General features: G+C 39.8%; 1 protein-coding gene across 3 annotated transcripts in view; it reads left to right on the forward strand.

Moving 5' to 3' along the window:
- The first annotated feature begins 6,883 nt into the window (after window positions 1–6,883).
- LOC143033355 (condensin-2 complex subunit D3-L-like) overlaps window positions 6,884–20,628 on the forward strand; it is a 52,847-nt gene continuing 39,102 nt past the window's right edge. Inside the window, exons 1-6 of one of the 3 annotated variants that reach the window (XM_076198690.1) lie at window positions 6,884–8,897; window positions 10,269–10,445; window positions 14,618–14,784; window positions 15,749–15,902; window positions 16,569–16,767; window positions 20,608–20,628. The exon at window positions 20,608–20,628 is cut by the window's right edge and continues 39 nt beyond it. In XM_076198690.1, coding sequence (XP_076054805.1) covers window positions 7,056–8,897; window positions 10,269–10,445; window positions 14,618–14,784; window positions 15,749–15,902; window positions 16,569–16,767; window positions 20,608–20,628 — 2,560 coding nt within the window. In that variant the 5' untranslated portion in view covers window positions 6,884–7,055. The remainder of the gene's footprint in view (window positions 8,898–10,268; window positions 10,446–14,617; window positions 14,785–15,748; window positions 15,903–16,568; window positions 16,768–20,607) is intronic. The other 2 variants (XM_076198691.1, XM_076198692.1) reach the window with 2 other exon arrangements.

Here is a 20,628-nt window from a genome sequence, read left to right on the forward strand (position 1 = left end):
AGTGAAGAGAGGGCGAGGGAGAGAAGGGGTGGCTATATTAGTAAGTGAAGAGATAGGTAAGCGTGAAGTGGAGTGGAAGGAGGTTTCTTGAAAGTTAATGTGGATGAAGGTGAAACTGGGAAAGGAGATTTGGGTTTTTGTAAATGCATATGGGCCTGGTAGTGAGAAGAATGTAGAAGAAAGGGAGTTATTTTTTATAGTTTTAAATTAGTGCATAGAGGAATTAGGGAGAAACGTCAATGTAGTAAGTATTGGGAGACCTAATGCTGGGGTAGGAAATTAATCAATAGACGGAGTGGTTGGGAAATGTGGAGTTCCAGGAAAGAATCGTAGTGGAGAGTTGATGGTGGATATGTGTCTAGAAAGAGAGTTGATGATAGCAAATACAGGGTTTAGGATAAAGGTCAAGCATAAGTACACATGGGAGAGGGTGGTGGATGGAAGGGTGGTAGATAGAGCGTTAATGAACTATGTAGTGGTAGATAGGAGTATAATAGGAAGAGTTAAGGATGTACTGTACATGCTCTAAGGGGAGAGAGGGGGGAATATCAGATCCTTTTTTGGTGGAAGGTAAGTTGAGAGTGGAGGATAGATGGAGAAAGAGGAAAACGACAAAAGTTAGAAAGGTGCCTAGAGTGAATTGCTTAGATGAGAAAGAAAAGGAGAAGGAGCACAAGAAGAAGCTCAGAGAGGAGTGGGAGGGAGTGAAGGATAGAGGAGAACTAGGAGTGGAGGAGGAATGAGGATGGTTCAAGGAGGGAGTCACAAGGTGTGCAAAGATGGTGTGTGGAAGAAGGAGGACGGGAGGAAATAGAAAGAAGGGTAGTGAGTGGTGGGATGAGGAAGCAAGGAAAATGGAAGAAGAGAAGAAGCGAGCTTTCACAGATTGGTTACAAAATAGGACGAGGGAATCATATGAGGGGTACAAAGAAAAGAGAAGAGAAGTAAAGCATAATATAAAGGAGGCAAAGAGGAGAGCAGATGTGAAATGGGGTAAGAGTTTGACAGAAACTTTTGAAAGTGATAAAAAGATGCTTTGGAAAGAAATTAAGAGAGGAAGAGGAGGCGAATCAAGTAGAGAGGAAAAGGCAAAAGGTGCAGATGGAGAGATGATAATGGAAGAGAAGGCAGTAAGAGGAGGAGAAGGCAGTAAGAGGAAGATGGGAAGAGTATTTTAGGGATAGAGAGGGGAAGGTAGTTGCAGTGAGAAGTGTAAAGAAAATGACCGTGATGAGTGAGGAAAATGGACGAGAAATAAGGAAGGATGAAGTGAAGGTAGTTGTTAAGATGATGAGAGCAGGTGAGGCACCTAGTATGGATGGGTGTCATGTAGAATGTCTAAAAAAAATAAGGTACAGTGATGGTGGACTGGCTGGTGAGGTTTTTAATTTTTGTTTAAGAGAGGGTAGAGTGCCGAAGGACTGGAGGAGTGCCTGTATAGTTCCACTTTACAAGGGAAAAGGGGATAAGTGTGAGTGTAGTAGTTTCAGAGGGATTAGCTTGTTGAGTGTAGTTAGGAAGGCTTATGGGAGGGTCTTGATTGAGAGGATTAGGGGAGGAACAAAGGGAGTATTTGGTGAGGAACAGTGTGGGTTTAGGACAGGTAGAGGTTGTGTAGATCAGATCTTTGTGGTAAGACAGATATGTGAAAAAGCTATAGGGAAAGGCAAGGATTTTTTTTTGGCTTTTATGGATCTGGAAAAGGCTTATGACAGGGCAGACAGGAAGGCACTGTGGGAGGTATTGAAGATATACGGGATAGGAGGAAAGCTTTTAGAAACTGTCAAGAGTTTTTACAAAAGTAGTAGAGCGTGTGTCAGAATTAGAAATGGAAAGAGTGAATGGTTCGAGGTAAAGGTGGGACTTCGTCATGGATGTGTTATGTCACCCTGGCTGTTCCACTTATACATGGATGGGGTGGTGCGAGAGGTAAATGCCAGGGTGGTGGGTCAGGGATTGAAGATGGTTAAAGAAGATGGAGAAATGTGGGAGGTAAGCCAGTTGTTATTTACGGACGACACTGCGCTTGTAGCAGGATCAGAGGAGGGATTGAGAAAGTTAGTGACAGGGTTTGGGAAAGTATGTGGAAGAAGGAAGTTGAAGATAAATGTGAGTAAAAGAAAGGTGATGAGATGCACAAGGGGCGAAAGTGGCAGCAGACTGGAAGTGAGTATTAAGGGAGAGAGACTGGAGGAAGTGGGTATTTTCAGATACTTGGGTGCGAATGTGGCAGGAAAGGGAGGCGTGGAGGTGGAGGTAGGATGTAGATTGAGAGAAGAGAGTAAATGCCTTGGTGGATTAAAAAGTGTAATGAGAAATAGACATTTGGGAATGGATGCTAAGAGGAGATTGCATGAAGTAGTGATTGTGCCGACAGCACTGTATGGGACAGAAACATGGAACATAAGAGAGGAAGAGAGGAGTGTGATAGGGATGGAATAGGTGGGAGTTTTTTATGTGTTTGTTTTTTGGCTACCTCCCTTATAAACTGCAAAAAGCCTTTGGTATATGTATGTACGAATCCTTATGACATCCACATAATCGTAAATATTTGCAAGATTTTCTTAACAACGGTTGTTATAAAAATGTATAATTTAACAATTTTCAAAATGAAGTGTGTAAGGGTGGACATCCCACCCTTACCACGTGGACTACGTTGGGTCACGTGACGGTGCTGGGAGCTTGCAGTCAGCCCAGCACACCTGACCCAGCCCGGAGGAATGTGAGGTCATGCGTAGCTGCCCAGGGCTGCCAACTAGGCCCAACTACGGGGTCACCGCTGCCCCTACGCGCGTGCGCAGATCGCCACCACCCACTCTTCCTCACCCTCCCGGATGTGCAAGAGGGAAGGACATGGAGATGAAGAAAGTTACTTTACGGCCATTTGCCGTTGAGGGCGGACCCCCCCCCCTCCCCTCCCAGTTCCACAGAGGGAGGGCACCAGGACGCAGGAGATCACGAGGAGAGAAAGAGAGCCGTAGGAGACTTCACGGCTGCTTGCCGTTGAGGGCGGACCCCCCCCTTCCCCTCCCAGTTCTACAGAGGGAGGGCACGAAGGAGCTTGAAGAGAGTTGAAGTCGGACCTCCGTCTGAAGGGATCCCAGCGACGTGCGCCCGTCCACCAAGGAGAAGGACACAGGGGACTCGTCTGGAGGAGATCGTCTGAAGGGATCACAGCGACGTGCGCCCGTCCACCAAGGAGAAGGACACAGGGGACTCGTCTGGAGGAGATCGTCTGGAGAAGGAATCGACGCTCGAGGAGAATTCATCCTCGCGCTTGCAGAGCCGAGGAGTGGTTTGCGTATATATATTTTTGTACATTTTGAGTAGGCCGTGCTATATATCATACTGGTGATATTTCTATTATATGTGTTCAGATAGTTTAGTGCTCTGTTATCCAATAAAAACACGTGTTAGTGTGTGCCTTTGTGTTTCTTTTCTCTCACGCCCAATTCTCAATAATACCGAGTAATATACAAAATTTGTACCCCCCTGACAAAGTGCATGTCTTATAATAACGTTTGTAACTGACTGGAGCCATCATCAGTTGACGTTATCAAGAGTAAATGCCACAGAGATTATTTCTTTAAAAATGGATTACATGTAATGCAAGTAATTTAAGTACTATACAGACCTGAATTATGTATTGTGCATCCACTCAGTACTTCATTGAACTAATAAGAGAAAATCCGTGGAGTAGATTTCATCCCTCACGGATACTACAAGAACTCTTGAGCAAGTAAGGCGGTGTATGATAGGAAAGATCACATTTCCATGAAATGTGGCCAATTAGCCCAGTATCACCACAAAATACACACTTCATACATTGCATCAGACTAACCTAGCAGCTAAGTAAACTGCAAATGAACCAAACAAGTAAACAGAATATAGTAATAACGAATAAGTACAATAATATTAAGGCTAGCTCGGTTAACTACTAATGATAACGCAAGGTGTGTCACTGCCACTACTTTCCACATTTCATAATTATTACCACCCCTCAATAACGTAACCAATTATCGCCAGTTTACAACAAATATTAACTCGTACGCCCTGTCGATGGTTCACTTCCATAATTCTTATTCCTGACCTACTCCAGCACACACTAGTGGTAGGCGCGGATCATCATCATCATCATGGGAAGGAAAATGCTTTCAATTATTTCTTACTTGAACGAAACGATATCTATTGTGGACTGATATAATCGAAGGGAGCCGATTTTTTTTGCCACTCCCTCCCTAATTCCCGTTCTCTTTAGTCATTGAAATTGTGATCGTTAATTTAGCGTTCATAGTTCATGTAGTTCATAGTTTTGTGTTTAGTAGTGACTATTTATAATTATATTATTATTAAAGACAAAATGATTGTCTTTAAGACTGTTGATAATTGTATGATATCTTATCCATATATGTTGAATGATTGCATAGTTTTAATATCTACGGTGTTCGTCCATACATAAGCATTTTGTCTTGTACACTTCACTATCTATTGTGGACTGATATAATCGAAGGGAGCCGATTTTTTTTGCCACTCCCTCCCTAATTCCCGTTCTCTTTAGTCATTGAAATTGTGATCGTTAATTTAGCGTTCATAGTTCATGTAGTTCATAGTTTTGTGTTTAGTAGTGACTATTTATAATTATATTATTATTAAAGACAAAATGATTGTCTTTAAGACTGTTGATAATTGTATGATATCTTATCCATATATGTTGAATGATTGCATAGTTTTAATATCTACGGTGTTCGTCCATACATAAGCATTTTGTCTTGTACACTTCACTACAGGTAATGTAGAAAGAGGCAAAGCATAAGTAAGATATTAAGTAATGTGAATTTGGGGATTCAAAATAGATCATTGTGTCAACAGAAAGGGAGCTTTTGGAAGTTGGTTTTAATTATATCAATGATATTGAAAATTCATAGGTGACTGTTTTGCACGGAATACATGACAACAGGAGAGTATGCAAATACAGTGTACTAATTGTTATTATGTTATTCGGGATGAGAAAGTTTATATTCCATCAATTAAAAGCTACATCTGACATATTCTAAGAGGTCACCCTGGATCAATAAATCCTAGCTTGTGTGAAAAGAAAATACCTTGGAGCTGCAAACATTAGTCGATCGACATCCCTTGGTCCAGTGGTTCCCAAGCTTTAAGTGGCCGCGACCCAATCCAGATCTGGTGGAGATGTGGTGACCCAAGAAGCACCAAAAAGCAATTTCGAAAGTCTTCTTTTATTGAAAAACACAATGAAATGAAAATACATAGTAACGAAGTCCAGCAACCGTCTTATTCACGAATATGATCCGCTTTTTTCACTTGTTTTACTTTAGTTTAGCTTAGTTTGGTTTTATGCGTAAGTACAGGGAAGCGTTTGATTGAAATTATTTTTTTTCCTAACAAGGTCTCGCGACCCATTCTTGAACACTTTGTTTGGGTCGCGACCCATAGTTTGGGAATCGCTGCCATAGCCTCTCAATTTACACAATATGCCATATCAAAATTTCTCAGAAATGATCATATATATCTTGGCGAAAAGATCACGACTGGCTTCTACGGCCTGAAAAAAAAAACAAGTATAAACACCAACATGTTCTACTACGATTAGAAACAGATACGATGAAAAACAAAATTTTACGAACCACATAGTGCATCCCACTAGGCTATTTTTCCTCCTACGTCTCCTCTCCAGCCTCTAATTGAATAACTAGAATGTGACTTCGCTTAAAGAAATCTAAACCTAAGAACATTTCAACAGCATGCTCAACATTCGTATATTTTTACAATATCATAGTTCATCATTCAGCTTTGCTATATATGACGGAAAGACAATTTGATATTTGGAGACTTGAAAATATAATGTAACCGAAGTCGTTTTTACTCAAATCAACTCTCAACTGTCGGCGCTGGTAGCCTGTAGAAGTCCAGTGTGATAACCTCCTTATCAGTTTGATTCGGATAATGGACATGCTTAGGTTTCAGAAAAAAAAAATAGTTTCTCTCTGCCACGGGGAAGGGGGAGGGGCCAAGGTGAAATATATTGGACGGTGATTTATCATCCCAGTAAAAAAACTATATAAATATATTCCCGTCAAATATTTCACACTTGATATGACCCTCCCTACCCCCCCCCCCCAAAAAAAAGAACGAGGTAAAAAATCATATAAAACAAAAAGGGGGCAAATTCACCTACAAAATTATGGGAAATTTCCACAAAATGGCAACAAGTTGTCGCACACAGTGTAAACGGAGTTGTCCCGAGCCAGACATCGTACTACAAAAAAGAAGTAATGGTAATATAAACTGGGGAAATCAGTGGGTAAACTACACCTAAATACAATACCTTCTCATATTCTGAGTTCCAGTCAAACTATACACGACAAAAAACAAATTACTCGTGTGACTGTGGCTAGATGTCCTTGATATTTTCTTTCCTTTTTTTTATCTGCTCATTCATGGCAGTTCCGTCTCCGAGTCACATTGGGTGCAGATATCTTAATTTTCTTTATACCATATCAGATTTTTTGCTGCCAAAAATATTCACATTTGCTTCCATAAATATTTTAATTTCTATGTTTCTACTAGGACTGTTTTCGTTTCCCTGTTGATATACAATTTTTTTCACGTCTCATGCATTAGTCCGATTATTTTTTACGTATAACATTGTTGCAGTTGCATAAATTGTACTACATTCTGCTCTCAATTTTGAAAGATGGTGTAATAAATCATAAGTCCACCAACGGATTACGGATATAATCTGTATTTACTAGTTGGGTCTGTGCATTACTATGGAATCGTTGTTTGAAAAGACTGGTGGTTACGTACACAGTTTTTGATGTAGAATATACAACAGACAAAAGTTTTAATGTTTATTCGTAGAGGTACATGTTATTTTTTATTCTATTTTTCATTAGCTTTCCGAGGTTTTGCAAAGTGTTTAATTGTGCACAACATATTGCTAGAGTAATGATGCGACAAAATAGTGATTGACTATAAGAACGTCAACAACAAAACTACCGAACTGTCTGAAATTTAAAATCAATCGCAAGATGGCAGCCTCGGAGGACGGGGCAGCGGAGCAAGTGATAGAATTATTTGCAAAATACGGTGTCGACAGGCTCGACAAAACCTGGGTAGGAAACGTGATAGATTCAGACTTCACAGAAGTTGAAGAAATACCATCAAGTTTTGAAGAAATTCATTGTAGTACTAACTTTAATGGACTGTTTCGAGCAACTCTTGGTGCCCTGCGACAGTTGGTAGATATAATACCTGCTCCTAATTCTGATGAAAACGACAGAAATCCTAGTTTAAATACGTCCAACGCAGATAATAATGTTGAAAATGATCAGGTTAGCAGGTACAGTAAGTTTTGGGTAAACTTGTCGGAAAACACAAATACAAAGAGTCTGTTAGCCCTCTTGTTCTTCTATATCCACAGAGGTCAGCGTTATGATGCTAAGGAAGAAGCACGGGAAGTGGGTATACAGGCATCAAGTTTATATTTCTTACTTCTTTGTGTACCTGGAAGCAGTGCCTTTAGATTATTTCATCCTGTGTTGTATCTTAAAGCTCTTGATGTGATGAGATTGACTACTAAGCTAAATGTGTCCGCTAACAGTCCGAAGAAACGACCAAGTTCATCCCAGAGAGGGAGCCAACGTCCTTCACATGATGTTGGAGACCGAGACCAAGATGATGATGATGAAGTAGAAATGGCAATGTTGTCAGCTCAAGAAGCAAATCGGTTTATCAGATCTCTTAATATTTTGTTACATGATTTCATAAGACTTCTTCAGAGATTTTCACTTAAGCGCTCTCCAGAAACACTTGATGAAACAGTCGGCATTCTCGTAGATGTTACAAGAAGCGAAACGCATAATGCTCAGGGGATTTTTGTTGGACGTCATGGACCTGGCTCGGTGACAGCTTTGGCTTATAATGCATATGTATCGCTACAAAATGTATGCAGTCGCCTTCATGGTAACCCCAAGAAGATTGTAACTTTGGTGATGAAACATATTATTGTAAATATTCTAATGGTTGGAAGAGGATCTTCCCAGATGTCATGGAGATCTTTGGGAGTTATAAGAGAACATTCTCTCATATTCGTGAAATATCTTCTTACACAACTAAAAGAGGTGACTTATGATTCCGTATACATACTGGTACAACATTTGTGTGTACGTGTCCCTGATAAGGCTGACTTCCGTTCTAAAACATCACAATCTGTTGTGGAGATATTAAAATTTTTGCCCATAAAGCTATATACGAGATTAGTCAAATGGCTTTTTAGATTCTCTCATAATGAGAAGGCAGGTCACAGACTGTTTGTGCTCGAAGTAATTTCAAAGATGTTATGTGAAGAGGAGCGAAATAATGAAGGGGAGGGTAGCATTCATGTACCCCCGACACCACTTGTCGACCAGTCCAGTGGTATGAGTTTTGATAATGTCACCATTGATCACCAAGTCATCTCTCCAAACCAAAATTATCTTTCCCATAAGTTTCTTCTAAGCATAATTTTCTCGAGATGTAGAGACAGTGCTGCGACAGTTCGTTCCAAAGCTCTTACTCTGCTAGCAGAGTGCACATTGTCAGCCAACCCTACCATTATGTGTGCCATGAAGGATATTTTCTTTCAAGCTAAGGCACAAGTCTTCACCACACCCCATATTCCCGACAATAACATAAATTGTGAGTCGCCTCTTGAAATCCAAGATGAGACGGGGGATGCTGACAAGCTTGACCTTCCTAATGCAGGAATGGTAATGTCAATGTTAAGACGTCGGGCACTCGACGACAAAGTGACAGTACGCAAATCGGCTCTGCAGGTTATGGAAAACCTCATGCGGCTTGACAACGGAATGCTAAGTGTCAAGAATTTAAAGGTGTGTATTAGTTTGATAAATGTTTCAGTTTAATTCCAGTATCATGCAAACACATTTTTCACTTTTTTTTTTTTTTCTTTTCTTTTGAAAGATTATTTTTTCTTTGGAATGGTTAGGTTAGATGATATTAGGTTAGGAGCTGTTGGATAATGTAAGTTTCACGTTGAATACCCGTGTTTGTGTGATTCTAGAATTTTACCCATTTTTTTTACCAATTGAGGAATACTGATAAAACCCTGAAGTAATTCAAAGTAACTATGAAAGGTTTCAAAATAGTTGTTAAATTTGCAATAAATTAATTGCTCTAAAATTTGATTATTTACATGGTAAGTACAATGGTACAAACAAAATAATTTTTTATTTTGTTTTGGTTGTATTAGATTATATTGAATGACTGAAATATAAAAAATGACATTTTACATGCTTTTGTTTAATAGAAAGCAACATTTGGTAATACATAATCTATTTTTAGCACTACCTGTAGTCATGACTTAGATGAATTTGATTCTGCTAATGCATGAAACAACTATACCTTCTTTTTCCCTCACTACTTAAGTTTAGGTATGCATGTGTTGTATGCAGTTCCACTTCAACTCAAATAGGGAATGACTAAATAAAATAAAATCTTGTTCTGGTTGTATCCGATTGTTTTGAATGACATGTTGAGTGACATTTAACAAGTGCTCTTTTACTAGTAAGCAGCATCTGGTAAATCTAAATACATAACCGCATCTCATCCCAGTAACTGGCTTTTGGCAAACATGACACCAATTTTCAAATCCAGTGACAGAACCCTCCCATCCAAATATGGGCTTGTCTTGATTACCTCAATTCCCTGCAAAATTTTAGAGCATTATCCATAGACATGTAATGGATCACTTTGATAGGCAAAAAGAACACATGACATATCCCAGTTGCTTAACGACCCCAGAATTAGATGTTGTAGTTTTAAGACTTTGCCAAAGTCCCACACAAACAGCTGTTAGGAAAAATAGATTATTCTGGCATCAGAGGACCACTTCTTCACTGGATTAAGACATTCTTGACTTCTCAAGAACAGTGCATTGTTCTTTGGGGTCATTCCTTAATTGTTCCTGTAACTTCTGGAGTTTCCTAGGGTGCTGTCTTGGGACCTCTACTTTTTTTTTTTTTTTTTATATATAAATTATCTCCCACTATCTACTATCTATCCTCCCACTGTCACTATCTATCCTCTACTGCTAGACTCTTTGCAAACTAGTTTAGTATATAGGCAGATAGGTAACAGACGATTGTATGCTTTGACTTGACCATCCCCACTATAAAGGGGACCTTTGACATACCAGGTATATGTATATATGTAGATATTTAATCAGAGTCTAATGCCAACAGGTATTGGCAGCTCACTGTCGTGACCCAGCATTGTTGGTGAGAAAACAGATGATAACGTCTTTGACTTTCCTGATGGACACATATCCAGAACATGATGATATAGCAACCATCTGGGTTACTGGAGTGCTGCCCCTAGTTCTGGACCCAGAAGTAAAGGTTCAGGAGAAAGTTGTTGAGGTGAGTTACTCGTTGATTATAATTTTGCTGATAACCTGAATTATGATTTTTTATTAGATGTGACTTTATTTAGCTTTGTGAATGTTTTTAAAAGGGCTGTAATTTCACAGATCCCTATATTGGGGTACTGACTGCTTATTTATATGCAGTCAGTACTTTAGGGACCTCGGCAACACCCTTAAGAACCATTTACAGAGGGATGCTAAATCAGTTTCTTTTATTTTATATACATAGTTTATTCTCTGAAATTTGGATGGCAATGTGATTTTTCATTCCCTTTGGAAAAAAAATACAGTTTCAGTTTGAATGCCCTTTCCCTGCAGAAACCTTTGTTTTCTGTTCAGTGTTTGTGTTCCCCTCCTTTTATGTAGAAAGTGTCATCATACAGCAAACTTTACATTACAGTTATACTCTCAAGAGTCTTGTCTAATGGATTTAGTGCAATGGAATCATTTGTCAGAAGGGTGTCTGGTACATTTCCTTGTTCTTGTATGTGCATACACACACACACATGCATGCACACAACTCAATGGCCCAGTGGTTAGAGTTCCTGGCTGCCACTATGGCAGTCTGGGTTCGAATCCCGTCCAGGGCTGAAATAATTTCAGTATTGCTGCACTGCAGGTCATTACTCAAACTCTCGTGGGTGGGGAGTTGGGGGTGTGTGCATATAAGGTCACAGCATTACCCATAGATCAGTCTTATATGAGCTCATAGCTCTATTCCAGGAGGGAAATAGCTGTTGATCATGAGTCCAACACGTGATTCAAGACCATGGTGAATCACACACATACACACAGAATATGTGGAATAGCTTAGAAGGTAATATAGCCTAAGCTCAAACAATACATGAGTTCAAATCTAAATATGATAACTGGAAATCATGAATATAGATTAAGTTGGGAATTTACATGAATTTGAGTCAAGATATGTTAGAAAATTAGAGAATAGGAGACGAGACCCAATGAGTATTGCTCCTTTCCTGTATACTACAATAATGTAAATGCATACATATACCAAAGGCTTTTTCCCTCTCACAAGAGAGGCAGCCAAAAAACAAAGGCATAAAATCCACTCTCACCCATTCCATCCCCACATACTCTACTCCCATTCACCCCTCTCCCTCCCTCTTATCTTGGATACTCCTGGGTGATGAGTCATCTCATCTCACCCACTGTCTTGGGTCAGAAGCAGTGTCGCAAGACAGCACATCCACAGCAAGGCCACTTCATTAAATCTGCGGCCCCCCTCTCCATCCCCTCGGGCTGCATCAAATTATTTTTTCACACATACTCCCTCACCCCCCCCCCATCCCCCACCCACTCTCATGCATCACAGCATCATCCATACACAACCATTCTCTGTTCACCCCTATCTTCTGTCTTCTGTCCTTCCTCAACAGACATTCTCCTCTTTCCCAATGTCTCTTTTACCCCCATCCATCCATCTCGTCCTTGGTTGTCCCTGCATGTTCACTCCTACCTCTTCCTTCCACGCCTCTTTTACTAATCTTTCTTCACTCATTCTTTCCATGTGTCCAAACCATCCCAATACTCTTTCATCAACCCTATCTCCCAACTCCCTTTCCACCCCCGTTCTCCTCCTCACATCGTTTCTCACTCTATCTAGCCTAGTAACCCCTATCATACTTCTCAGACACCTCATCTCAAACACATTCAAACTCCTCTCTTCCTCTCTTATGTACCATGTTTCTGCCCCATACAGTGCTGTCGGCACAATCACTCCTTCATACAATCTTCTCATAGCATCCATTCCCAAATGTCTCTTTCTCATTAAACTTTTTAATCCCCCAAGGCATTTACTTGCTTCTCTCAATCTATATTCTACCTCCTCCTCCATTTCTTTCCCCCGCCATATTCACACCCAAGTATTTAAAACTATCCACTTCCTCCAGTGTCTCTCCCTTAATACTCACTTCCAGTCTGCTGCCACTTTTGCCCCTTGTACATCTCATCACCTTTTACCCACATGTATCTTCAACTTCCTTCTTTTGCACACAAACACAGATACTGTGAGTACCTCACAGTTGACTTATGTGGAAATTGGAGCATGTTAGAGGACTGAGAAGGAAATTACTAGAATGGATGAAAGATTTTTTGAAGGAAAAATACATGAGGACAGTAGTAATGGATAAAATGTCAAGCTGGAGAGGAGTAATGAGCAGAGTTCCACAAGGTTCAGTGTTTACACCAATAACGTTTCTCGCCTATGTCAGTGACGTGATGGAAGGAACAACAAGCCATGTCAGCATGATTGCAGATGACACAAAAATCATTCATAAGAAGGGTGAAAAATAAGGAGAACAGTAGACTGTTGCAAAAAGATCTAGACACTTTTTGCATGGAGCCAAGAATGGGAAATGAAGTTCAATACCAAACAGTGCAAAGTGCTGGAAATGGGCAGTAGTGGCAAAAGACCATCCTTAACCCCTTCACTCCGGGCCAAAATCTCGCAGGCAAGCTGCCAGATGTGCGATGTTGCGTCATAATACTCGCATTATAAAAGATAAAGTCACCGCTGTATTGCTCGTTCTCTCTTTCACCTGTGAATTTTGATAACCGTAGAAAATATGATGAAGCCAGTTTACAGAGTATGGGGGTCACGCAGGTACAACTACAATAAATATAATCAAGACGCCGACATTGGCATCCTCGCGTACCCACTTGCTCCTCATGACGCCTACGTAGGCATCATCGTATTGAAGGGGTTAAACTATTCCTTGGGAAGTGAACCCATTACAAAAGTGAAAGAGGAGAAAGATTTTGGGAACATTGATAAAAGACAACATGTTGCTTGACAGACATAGCACCAGGATTGTGGGAGAGAGATATGGAGTACTGCAGAAAATCAAAGTGGCATTTCACTATATGGATGCTGATGTTGGTGTCATGAGGCATGATTGTGTGTGTGAGGATGCTGGCATTTGTGTTCTGATTTATTTATTTTGTAGTTGTAGCTGAGTGACCCCTGTGTTCTGTGAACAGGTGTGATCACATTTTCTGTGGTTATTAACATTAAGGGTGAGAGAGAATGTGTATTACAGTTGTAGCTTAATATTTTATAATGCGTGTATTTTGATGCATCATCAAATCATGGTAGATCAGGCAGCCTATAATGTGCACGAGCATTCGGCTTGCATTGAAGAGGTTAAGAGGGTACATGCATATTCTGCCTTCTTTATTCAGTACCTCTCCTATGCTTCTAGTTCTACTTTGAAACAAATCTTCATATATATGCTTCTTTTCTGCCACTACAGCCTTTGTCTCTTCATCTCATTATTTTCTTCCTTTTGTTCTTTTCTCTCCTATTCTCTTCAACCTACAACCCACATACTATCTTTGCCTACTTTAACACTTCTTGAAATGTATCAATTCTTCCTCTGCTCACTTCTCTTTTATCTTTCCTTATGTCTTAAACTTCTCAGTTTCACCTGGTATTGTGTCACTTCTTCATCTTCAGTTAATATACTCACCTAGAGGTCTTCTCCCACTTTGTTATGTCCACTCAATTTCCCTTCTATCAGATAATGATCAGACAGCACTGCCCTCTCCCTTGAATACATTTAAGTCAAGAATTATTCCAATCCTCTATTGGGGAAGCTCGCTGGCTGAGTAGGTTAGGGCGTCGTTACTTGCAGCGAAGGTAGAAGGAATGGCGGTTCGAATGCTGCCACTGGCGATGTTGAACCAAGGGCATGGTTCATTAAATCCCACGCTACAAAGCCCTCTGTGAGGGGCACTGTCCTAGCCTTCCGGTAGGAGGGAGTTTGTAACGTTAAACCATATCATCATCATCATCTATTGGGGTACCACTTCATAGTCCATTTATGTCATCTTGACTACCCTCCCACCCTTCATTGTGGCCCATGCATACTTGCACTTGTCTCTTCTTAAACACTGCTATAATTTTTCCTTTCAGTATACATCTTGAACATCTCTGCTCATCTCCTACTCTAGTATTGAGAGTCCCACATAATGGGTTTTTGGGTGTGTGTACGTTTGACTGCCTCACCGTCAATCTAATGGGAAAAGTCTTTTGGTACATGCATGTATAGATTAGCACTACTGTGTCAATATCAGGTGTAATGATTTTATGTATGTCACATTCTGTTCTTGAAAAGGTATGTATTTCTCATTATTTGTATTTTCTAGGTGTTGGATCAGCTTTTATTTAGTCGTCTGACTCCATATCACAAATATCAACCCACCTCAGCAGCCCAACAGCTACCTTGGCGCATCTTGGAGACCATTACTAAAGAGACCTTTCACAAGTTCTTTAAGAAAGGTGTTATGCTCTGGACCAAGTCTGAGTTAGTAAGGTATGCCATATTATTTTCATGTATGTAGGAATTTTAACTTGTGTGATTTGTACGTACATACATACATACATACATATACCAATGGCCTTTCCCCCCTTACAAAGGAGGTAGCCAAAATCAAAGGCATAAATCGACTCCCACCCATTTCATTCCCGCATACTCCACTCCCATTCACCACCCGTCCCTCCCCAGGCAGTGGGCAAGAGACAGGGATGACTCTTCATCTATGAGGGGCTGAGATGAGAAGGAAACAAGATAGGTGGATGGGAATTGGTGCATGCCTTTGAATTGGCTACCCCCTTTATTAGGGGCAAGAAGCCCTTGGTGTGTAGATTGATAGATGGCTCTCTCAAAGGGACCAATGACAGGTTCCTGCTTTTGGTGATCTTGAAAGATGGATGGCAGAGTCATCTTCCCACTTCCTATTTTTCAAAAACCATCAAAACCCTTGCCTCATTTTGGAAGTTAAGTCCGGGGGGTGGGTGACACTTGGTTTTAGACTGAGTCCAAGATTTCTCTATTAAACAAGTTTGTAAATCAGGGTTGATTAAACTGGGATGGTTTAGGCATATGGAAAGAATGAGTGAAGAAAGATTAGTGAAAAGAGTATGGAAGTTAAAAGTGGTTGGAGTGAACTTGAAGAGAAGACGTAGATGCATCTGACATGGGCTGTAGGTGAGAGATGGATGACTTCATCCATGAGGAGCTAAGTTAGAGGGTAACAAGGGTGGTGGATGGGAGTGGGTGTGTGCATGGACTGGCTACCTCCCTAATAAGGGGGAAGATGCTCTGGGTATATAGATCAATAGACATTTGACTTGTCTTAGGCACTGGAGGTCTTTTTCCTCTCATTCCTAGCCATATGATAGATTATATTTGAACGTTGTACATGGAGTTTTTTTTATTGATGACCTTGTGTTTTTGTGCTTTGCAGCTAACTGTTAGGTGAAATTTTCTATTCCAGACAAAACATAATGAAGATGGTTTATACCCACGTGGGACATGAGAATAATGAGTCTGCTTGGATGTTACTTGGAATCATGTCTCATCATCTTCCTATTCGAGACACATCCTTCATCCTAGACTACTATGAGCAACATATGAAAGATGGTGTTGAGGTAAGTTGTATGTTTAGAGTTGGAGAGGAATGGTAGAACTTTTTGTTTTCATCAGGATGGAATGGAAGATAACTTAGGGAGAAAAAAGGCTCAGCCTTATTCTTTTTTGTGGTAGAAACTTGTTCCAGAATTGTTAGTTGCCAGTTTGTCTCTCATGTTCTTTGTATCTCATCTTTTCCTATAGCCCTGTCATTTTCTCCACACTTTCTCCACTCACTATTTCCTTATCCCTAAACCATTCCAGTATTCATTGATCAACCCTATCTGCCAGCTCTCTACCCTGTATTCTTTACCTCACCTCCCTATTTCTTACTCTATCTTTGCAATCCTCACAATACTTCTTTAACGTTTCATCTTAAACACATTTAAACTCCTTTCTGCCTCACTTAAACTCCAAGCCTCTGCCCCATACAGTTTTGTTGGCACAATCACCCATAATTTGTAAATGTGTTATATGAATTTTGTTTCTTATTAAAGTAATAATGGTAACAGTTGTGCTAGAAGTAGTACTAGTTTCATTATGTGAAGTTAAACTTGCAGGGATTTATTGCTTGGTATGCTTTAATTTCTTGATTTATTTTTGTTGAAGCTGCTAGTCTTACCACAATACCATGTAAGGCTTATTGCTAATATTAAGTTGTCATATCTTTGTCCCTTTGAACACAGGTTGGTATGCACACAATGCAGCAAGTCTTCTACGTACTTTGCAACAGTATCAAGTATGTTCCTGGGGAGCGCCTTTTGCCTCTACAAGAAGATCTTATTGATGTCATTGCTCACTTCAAGGTAGAAGCTGAACTTATCTCCCCAATTGTGGATGTCATCACACTCTTGTCTTATGCTATGGATGGTGATGATGAGAATGGTAAGTACATAAAGAGAGAGGTAGCAATGCTTTCACGTAGACTGAATTTTTATTTTTTTTATTTATATATTTATTTATTAATCAGTCTATTTATGTGTTGGTTTATTTATTGTATTATGCATTATATGTGAAGTACCTGTAAGTGCTTATAGTATATTTGTATAATGCTGCACTATATTATGACACGTACATTTGTGGACTGCAAATACCTGTGTTGGTGTAATCTGGAGCCATGGAAGACTTAAAGGTATTAAAAAAAATGCATGGTTGTAAGTCAGAGTAGATAGTTAAATAGTGCAAAGTTTATTGTTGTAGGTTTATCAACAGTTTATCTGGCAGCATTTCTTTATTTCTTTGTTTTTGTTTTACAGTGAAATATTACAAGTGTATGATTGTAGTGTGCCTGCCAGTAATTACTTATACCAGAAGGGCTTTTCCTCCTTGTGAAGGGAATGGCTGAGTCAAAATGTACTCTTACCTTATACCCATCCTGGTCCCATCCAGAAAACATATTGTCTTTCCTATTTTAGCACCTCATGGATAAAGATAATTTGCAGAGGAAACACCATTTGAGGGAACAAATGACCAGCATATGATGGTCCTGCAAGATTATGTTGGATAGGTTGTCTGGTGGGGTTGTTGCTTGAGTTTATTATGTTTAGGTTGGGGAAGTTGTCAAGAATTTTGTGTCTTCTTTGATCTGCTGTTTGTGTGTCAAGCCAGATTGGATAGTGTGCATTCAGATCACCTGCGGGTAAATTTCTTGGAATTGGCAAGGGAGATGTGGGCCTTTGTAAGTGCATATGGGCCTAGTAGTGAGAAGAGTGTAGAGGAAAGGGAGGTTTTTGGACAGATTTAAATGAATGTGTAGAGAGTTTTGGGAGGAATATCAATGTAGTGGTACTAGGAGATCTCAATACTAGAGTAAGGGATGAACCAATAGATGGAGTTGTAGGGAAGTTTGGAGTGCCTAGTATGGAGAGTTAATGGTGGAGATATGTTTAAAAAGAGAGTTGATGATAGCTAACACAATTAAAGAAAGTCAAGCATAAGTACACATGGGAGAGGGTGGTGGATGGAAGGGTGGTTGATAAGGCATTAATGGACTATGTAGTGGTATCCAGGAAAAGAGTAGGAAGAGTTTTGGATGTCCATGTTCTTAGGGGAGAGAGTGGGGGAATATCAGATAATTTTTTGGTGGAAGGTAAGTTGAGAGTGGAGGATAGGTGGAGAAAGAGGAAAAGGGCTGAAGATAGAGAGGTATCTAGAGCAAACAAGGAGAAGCTGAGAGAAGTGTGGGAGGTGGTGTAAGAGGAATAGGGGTTTCAAGGAGGAAGTGACAAGGTGTGCAAAGATGGTATGTGGAACAAGGAGGATGGGAGGGAATAGAAGGAAGGGTAGTGAGTGGTGGGATGATGAAGTGAAGAAGGTAGTAGAAGAGAAAATGTGAGTATTCAGGGACTGGTTGTAAAGTAGAATGAGAGAAAAATATGAGGTGTAAAGAAAAAAGAAGAGAAGCAAAACAAGATATAAGAGGCAAAAAAGAGAGCAGATGCAAAATGGGGAGGGGTATGACAGAATTTTTTAAAGCAATAAAAATATGTTTTGGAAGGAAATCAAGAGAGGAAGGGGAGGAGAGTTAAGTAGAAAAGAAAAGTAAAAGGTGCAGATGGACAGATCTTAACAGAAGAGATAGTAAGGGGAAGGTGGGCAGAGTAGTCTAGAGAGCTGTTGAATGTGGAGGGGGGATAGGGAGGGGTTGGTGTAAGCAGTGGGAGGTGCTAAGAAAATGACAGTGAAAGAGGAAAATGGAGGAGAAATAAGAAATGATGAAGTGCAAGTACATACATACATACATATACCAAAGGCTTTTTCCCCCTTACAAGGGAGGCAGCCAAAAAGAAAAGGCATAATAACCATTCTCACCCATTCCATCCTGAATACACTACACTCCCCTCCACCCTTCCTCTTATCTTGGCACCTCCTGGATGACGGGTCATCCCTGCATCTTGTAAATATCCGTTCATTAGTAAAGGTGCAAGTAGCTCTGAAAATTATGAGAACAGGTTGTTGTTGTTGTCATTGCTCACTTTTAGGTAGAAGCTGAACTTATCTCCCCAATTGTGGATGTCATCACACTCTTGTCATATGCTATGGATGGTGATGATGAGAATCGTAAGTACTTAAAGAGAGAGCATTGCTTTCACTGTAGACTGAATTTTTTATTTTTTTTTATTTATATATTTATGGCTACCTCCCTTGTAAGGGGGAAAAAGCCTTGGTATATGTATGTATGTATTTATTAATCAGTCTAGATTTGTGTCATGCAGAGTATCTGAAGAAAGGAGGTACAGTAAGAGTAATGGGTGATGGATGGGAGTGAGGTGGGCACATGCCTCGTCTTGTTATCTCCCTTATAGTGGGGAAAAAGGTTTTTGGTGTTTAGGTAGAGAGATATATAAGTTGGTGATAGGTATGGGACTTTGGCTTGGCCACCCATTTTTAAATTGGTAAAAGCCTTTTGGTATATACAGGTATTCGTCTGTTTATGTGATATATGGCAAATGGATGAAACACCACCTATTATATCACAAAAATTAATTTATTCTGCAAATAAACACATAGTGCATTATGAACAGTGGCATAGCAAAGGGGGGGCAGGAGGGGCGGTCCGCCCGGGGTGGCATGTGCCAGGGGGTGGAATGTTGATGGGGTAAAAATAAGAAAGTAGAAAAAAAATAAGAATGATAAAAATCTAACAAAAATCTTAAATTTTGTACCAAAATGAGTTTTTAAGGTTGTAATATGGTACTGTTTTTAAACAGATTTTTCAACTGTAGCATCAGGACCGTGTCTAAAGCAAATTTTCTCAGCCTGTGAATGTTTTCCTAACCTACATTTGCTTTAGCGATTTTGTCTGCTATTCTAAAATAAATTAAAATATGACATAATGATGATGTGAATTTACGTAAATATGAGTGCCGGTAAAACCCGAAACCAGTAAGATATAACTTTATTTTATTTATTGATATAAAATGGCACAAAATTAGCTAAAAATATCTAGCAAATTAATATTTGTGTCAGTCTATGGCGGCAGCCATGTTGTAGGATCGATGGCTAGGTGAATTTTATATTCCTAGGTTAGGAAAAAATCCTAGGCTAGGAACTTTTGCTTTAGACATACCCCAGTTTTATATCCAATGAAGATAAATATTTTAAGTATTCCAGCTTTATAGCAAAGAATAATTTTACCCCCCCCCCACACACACACACATTGGGGGGTGGGGGGCAAATCTTACCCACGCCCTGGGCAGCAAAAACAGCTGCTATGCCACTGATTATGAATGACGTTTATGTACCATGGAGAACAAAGGAAGATGTTGAGGTGTGACCATGCTGGTGCAAACACTTGTAGAAAATATCGGTTAGTATACCAAGTGGCCTCTTGGTGGTACATGCGTCACCAATGCTTGATTTGAAAATGCACTCGGCCCAGAATGCGTAAGAGTGTTTTGAAAAGTGTTATTGGAAATCTATTTCTAGTATTATATGGTGCGCTAAATTAAAAATGCATTCCTAGAATATGCATAAGTGGATGAATACCTGTGTACTTTTTAGATTTGTTTTGTATATTTTCTTGTATTTTAATTTAATTAATTTCCCCCCTCTAGATTTGTTTACTGCATATTTTCTTGTAATTTCACTTTTATATTTTTCTTTCCCTTGGAGGTGTCTTCATGGTAGTTGATTTATCTTTGGTTTATTTTGCAAAGATTTCTCTGTGTTACAGTGTAGTGGAAGTCTAGTAATAATTGCAGAATGTTGCAACACTTTTTATAGGGTACTGCACCCCACCACACA

Source organism: Oratosquilla oratoria, chromosome 15, assembly GCF_046742065.1.
Source record: "Oratosquilla oratoria isolate Oo_2021 chromosome 15, ASM4674206v1, whole genome shotgun sequence".
NCBI classification, from domain to species: domain Eukaryota; kingdom Metazoa; phylum Arthropoda; class Malacostraca; order Stomatopoda; family Squillidae; genus Oratosquilla; species Oratosquilla oratoria.